This window comes from Pygocentrus nattereri, chromosome 26 (genome assembly GCF_015220715.1).
Source record: "Pygocentrus nattereri isolate fPygNat1 chromosome 26, fPygNat1.pri, whole genome shotgun sequence".
NCBI classification, from domain to species: domain Eukaryota; kingdom Metazoa; phylum Chordata; class Actinopteri; order Characiformes; family Serrasalmidae; genus Pygocentrus; species Pygocentrus nattereri.
In genome coordinates, this window is record NC_051236.1 from 211,251 (window position 1) to 216,952 (window position 5,702).

At 44.7% G+C, this 5,702-nt stretch overlaps 1 protein-coding gene across 1 annotated transcript; it reads left to right on the top strand.

Moving 5' to 3' along the window:
- Window positions 1-739: 739 nt before the first annotated feature.
- Window positions 740-4,767, top strand: inka1b (inka box actin regulator 1b). The gene is made up of 3 exons (XM_017688038.1): window positions 740-819; window positions 908-940; window positions 3,752-4,767. Exons 2-3 carry the CDS (start codon window positions 938-940, stop codon window positions 4,637-4,639), a joined length of 891 nt encoding a protein of 296 aa, XP_017543527.1. The 5' UTR covers window positions 740-819; window positions 908-937; the 3' UTR covers window positions 4,640-4,767.
- Window positions 4,768-5,702: the final 935 nt, after the last annotated feature.

The following is a 5,702-nucleotide window of genomic DNA, read 5'->3' on the forward strand; positions in this document are numbered from 1 at the left end:
CGGGAACAGACATGCAGTGTCCTGCATCACTGTTAGCACCACTTTTGATCAGGCCTCTGAGGACAGGAATGTCTCAAGGTACTGTGGCTCATGCGCTGTGAACAGTGAGCCGTTTATATATGCACACTAATGCATTGGCTCGAGGTCGGTTGCTTTGCATTGCTACCCGGCGGGGGACACGTGGACAGTGCTGTAAACAGGCCTGCAGTGGCAGCGTGCGGCCACACGGTGGCAGCAGAAGCGCGAACTGAGCTTCTCCTACCGGGGATGCGCTCTGGCTGTGGCCGCTGGGCGTTCGGTCATCAGCGCGATGCGGCTGAACTGCGGAGAATGACCGCTCTGAGATTCACACTGGACAAACAAAACACTAAACTAAAATAAGCAGGTAAATAAATTACTTTGTGGAACGCGTCATATTCAGTCTACTAAGCCACGCGGAACACATTCATAACTCAGAGTAAACTGCGGCTGCTACCGACAAATTACAGCACATATAATAAATAATAAAACAACAGAAATCAGTGTAAAGCATCAGGTGTGAACAGTGAGTTGAATCAAAACACGGCGTCTGAATCTTTATCAGCGAACATTTTAGGTTTTTGGCCTCACGATTTTCAGGTCGCTCCTGATTGGACGGCTGCGCGCAATGCGCCGCGCTGATTGGTTGAAACTGTAGTAACGGGAAACCAGCGGTGCTCAAAATCGCTCGCCGTTCTCTCTGAGACCAGACGCGCGTGGGCCGCTGGCAGGAGCCGGACACACATCTGGTCAGAGGATTTCCAGCTTTCTGAGCTCAGAGCGCTGAATTACATTCACTCAGTAAGTACTGAGGTGCGAAGGAGCCTGCATGACCAGCTGACCTGTACTGACCTTAGACAGAGGCCTAACTGCGCTGTTTTATCTCCAGATCTCGTCATCTCGAGAAGCGGAGCGCAGGATGGTGAGTTTCGCTGCCGCTCATGACGAACGAGTTTAAAATGTGACATTATTCCAGCTCACTTTTCTCGAGCGCACTGGAAACGCCACTGTTCATGCAGACAGTCCAGGCTTAAAAACAGGGTTCTTTAAGGGTTCTAGTAAAGCAAATGGTTAAATGGTTCCATGCATGATGAAATGGTTCTTTGGCTTGATGGAGAATATGGTTCTACATAGAACCTTTTGGAAAGTGGTTCTATACAGCACCAAACAGGGTTCTTCTATGTTTGCTATGTCAAGCTTGTAACAACAGAAAACGAGACGGAGAACTATATACTCTTAAAAAGACGGTGCTGTAAGGGTTCTTTAGTAGAGAAAATGGTTCTATTTAGAACCATAAAAAGGCAAAGAATCCATCACATGATTTAAGCGTTCTTTGCGTGATGTGCGTTCTTCAGATTGGTGGAAAACATGCAGGAACGTGCTAGACAAGGTGCTTTTAAAAAAGGGTTCTATATAGCACCCAAAACGGTTCTTCTGTTGTTACAAGCTTGACATCAAAACTTCTTGGGTGCTATTTAGAACCATTTTCAAAAAAAGTTGTATACAGAACCATCTACAGCCTTTCATGATGCAGGGAACCCTTGTTCTGTGATGATCAGGCAAGCAAAACATGTGGCGTGCATGCGGTCACATCTAATGGTCAGCACTTTGGGTCAAGTGACCTGTTCCTTTTGAAAACGCCTGTGGTCCTTTACATTGTTTGTAAATTTCACGATGTATGGACCAAAAGAAATGTCCCAAAATTACTTGGACAAGGAGTTTGGTTACATTGATTTCCATTAAAAGTAAGGTGTGTTTTTCTTTCTCCTGTAAAGTTACCGTTTTGGAGATAAGAGGTTTTGTTCTGGCACTTTTTTTCAGTTAGATGCAGTTTTCTAGTCCTTCTGATTTCACTGAAGTTTCTCACTGGACTGTTCCAGTGCATTTCCACTGCTGTCACATTAGAATCAACTGGGGGCTTGAGCTGAACTGCAGGAATGGATCGGAATGATTGGAGAGGAATTTGGTTGGAAGCAAAGCAACCTCCACCCAACTGTATACATTTTTCATGGCCTTAAGCAAACCGCTGGCGGCTCCCCAGCACCCTCTCGCTCTCGTTTTAGCCAAATGCTTAAGTTCGCACAGCTGTGATAACAGCACTGAGTGGTCAGTGGTCCTCTTAACTGCACCTCAAGCCGTGCCACAGGCTGTACGTGACCTATACCAGCGCTCTCGGCGGCATTCCACTAAAATTATCTGTAGGAGAAATTGAAGTGAAAGCAAAGCAGGCCCCGGAGAAGTTGGGAAGGTCTTTGTTTTTTTTTAGCGACTCTGACGTTGAAAAGCCCCCTGACTGCTCTGTGGTCATTATCGAAAAGGAAGGGGAGAAGGAGTATTATTGTTTCAGTGTGGTCATCTAGTGATCGGGGGGCTTCCAAACTATGAGTCATAACATTGCGGTGTGTTCAGATTTCAGATTTCGGGTTTTCCCTCTGTATTTGGGGCTTGTTGTTTGGTATTTTCCAGATCACAGCCACGGCCTCCAAGAAAGAATCCTCATCCTTCGCATTGAACTCTGACCCACATTGTGCAAAGTAGTTAGAAAATGATATCACTTCCTCCCTTGACCCTCTTTCCTGCGGGCTAGGGCTTGGGGGACGTGTCACGCTTCACTTTTCTTCCACCTTTTCCTCTCCTCCTGAGGCAGGGAGGTACTCCGCTCGCATCCTGCTCCCACAGCCAGCGCGGATGTGTCTGCATGCATCACCCTGACTCCGCTCCCTCGAGACTCTCGCGTTGTTGTTTAGCTTTTCTCCCACTAAAGTGCCTCATTGTCTTTATATGGATGCCAAATGTTCTGCGGTTATTTGCTGTAGGGCTTGTTAAACGCAGCTGCTCTGAGTACGGACTAACTTAGAATTCCTTTTATGTGAATCAAAGGGAAAGATTACTCACTTATGGGGCTTGTATGCTCACAAGCTGCTTTGTTCTGAGTAGGGGTGAGCAGAGGCAATCGAACGTTCGGTTAACCGTTCCAGGTGCCATTGAAATCGATATAACGGTGTCTGTATTTTTATCTCGGAAATTTGGGAGAAAATGGTGTGTTTGGAAAAGATACTGACGACGATTCGGCAACTTTTGCTGATTTCAGATCAATAGTTTGCTGGTTATATAAAGAACGACAGCAATCATTTGAATACAGAAGTGGTGAAAACTGTCGTGTGTGATTCTGTGATTCTTCTTTAAAGCACCAAAAGGATCGCACAGTTGTTTTTGTTAACTCACAGAACCTTTTGTGGTGCTATATAGAACCATGTTTACTAGAAAAGTTTTATTTTGTCAAAAACAAAGTGTTTATGTTGCCAAAGTTTAAAAGTGGGGAAAATGAAGTTTTATGAAGGTTGACATCGGGCAAAGGTTAATCAAGTGTCCATTTGTTGACTTTTACAGATAAAAAAAATAGTCAACTGTACATCTTTAGTCTTAACCCCTGTTTTTGTCCATCTGATCCCTCAGACGTCTGAATCCACATCACAAGTTTCAATCCCTCTTTTTTTGTCCATTTTGTCTCCATGCAAAAATGGACACCTTTTCAAGTGAAATCACCTTCAGTCTTCATGTCTCTAAGATGTCACAGTTTGAGACTGTTGTAAGGATATAACAAGATTTTTTGAGAAATATTAGATATATTGGTCTGATTTAGGGTGTATTCACTGAATTTTTGCATTGTGTCTATAGCTGTAATAATGAACTCATTCATTTCTAACTGCTCTTCTGTCTATTTTGCCCTTAGCTGTGTGTGCGAGATTCAGGCGACTGCTTCCGGGACCAGATGCGCTACATGATGCGCTCCCTGCAGGACCTGAAGCAGATACGGGAGCCCATTGAGCCCCCGAAACGCTCCTACGCAGTGACCCGAGCCTGCCACCGCAGAGAGAAGCAGCGAGAGCACCTGAGCCGCCTGCAGATTTCCCAGTCCAGCGACGGCAGCACCTACGACTCAGCCTGCTGTCTGGCCAGTCCACTGGAGGAAGAAGAGGACGAAGAAGACGGCATTGGCCGTCTGCCCCGTGGCTCCCCCTGCAGCGAGAAAAGTCTGGACTTTGATTCGGGATATTCTGAAGCATCGTGGCAGGATGAGGGCGTGGTGCTGAGGAGGACTAGAAATGTCAGAGTATCGTCTTCAGCCTGCGTCCGCACCAACCGCGTCCGGCCCAAATCCACCTCGGACGCTTGCCTGGAGCGCTGGACATCTTTTGAAGCCAGCGAGCCAGAAGACTGGACCACATCTCTGCTAACCAGAGGGCGCAACAGACAACCACTGGTGCTGGGGGACAACAGCTTTGCGGACCTCATAAAAAACTGGATGGACCTTCCGGAGTGTCCCGACTCTGCTGAGTTAAAGCCCAACCCGAGTCGCAAACTAGCCAAAGACTTCCTGGTCAATATGAGGCGGAAATTAGCCGGCAGGTCAAAGGGAATGGAAGGACGAGGGAAGTCTGCGGAGACATGCGCGAAACGGTTGTCGTGTCCTGTAGGGTTTCAGACCCCGAAGCCCTTCTTCCACCAATCACACACCGGTCTGCACCAGCTGGACACGGACTTTTACCAGTTCAGTGCCCTCATGAAGACCGGCAGTCGACAGCCCATAATATGCAATGACATCATTGGGTACATCTGAGCCATTGCCATAGTGCCAATGGTAGTGGACTTAAAGACTAGATAATTCACAGAATTATTTTTATAGTATTAAGCTTATGTGTAAATAAGGCGAACAGTGAAATAAAAGCTTTTGGAAACGTTTACAAAGAATTGTCGACATTTTTATTTCAAATTACGCAAGTTGTTGTTAACTCTGAAGGACAAGTGTGGATCCAGATGTCAGTTCCTTAAGTGCATTAGTTTCATAAGAATTTTAGAATTTACAGCAAAAGTTTGGGCGCCTGCCTCAAATTACATTAAATTTAGTTCATTTTCTAAGTTCCTCTATGAAGAACAGACTTCTGCACATTACAATGCACAATTATTGTTCATTTGCTTAAACAAACTGGGCGCCATACGTCTGTGTCCCCTGTAGAGAACGCAACTTATTTTCACTCAGAAAATCAATAAACCATGTATTTGACTGTACTTGGTAAAGTTTTGCATGTGACTGTGTGGTAGTTACAGAACTCGAAGTCTTAAAGTCAGCCTGAAATCTGAAAACGTGACCTTATTGCCTTGTTAGTTAATGTCCCTGGGTTATTAATGCAATGATTCATCAAAAATGAAGACATTCACCTTTATCTGTAATTTTCTGACATTGCCCTTCATAAAAATATTCTGAAATTGGATTACATCACCGTGCACCAGCAGACGAGAAAAATAATATTAACCAGAGCAACATTTCACTCAGAGACCCTCCCTGAGTTTCATGTAATGTTACAGAATTTACTTTTCATATTTCCTTTAAGATTAATGATGAACAGAGTTGAATGGAGTCATTAACCCTTTAAATGGCCAGGGCCCGCCAGCGGGCTCAAAGTGTTAATACATACGTCTATAACCTAAGAATAGCGCAGTCAGTTTGCATTAAAGTCCCTGTAGTTACTGAATAATAATCTTTTGTACGTAATAAGACTGGAATTTTGAGTTATGAGAAATTTGGTTATGTTTATGAGATCTTGTCCCTCAGCTAAGATAATGCGCATCAGTGCTGTTTCAGTACCACTAAAATTGCTGTTTTAATACTAGGATTATTTTAT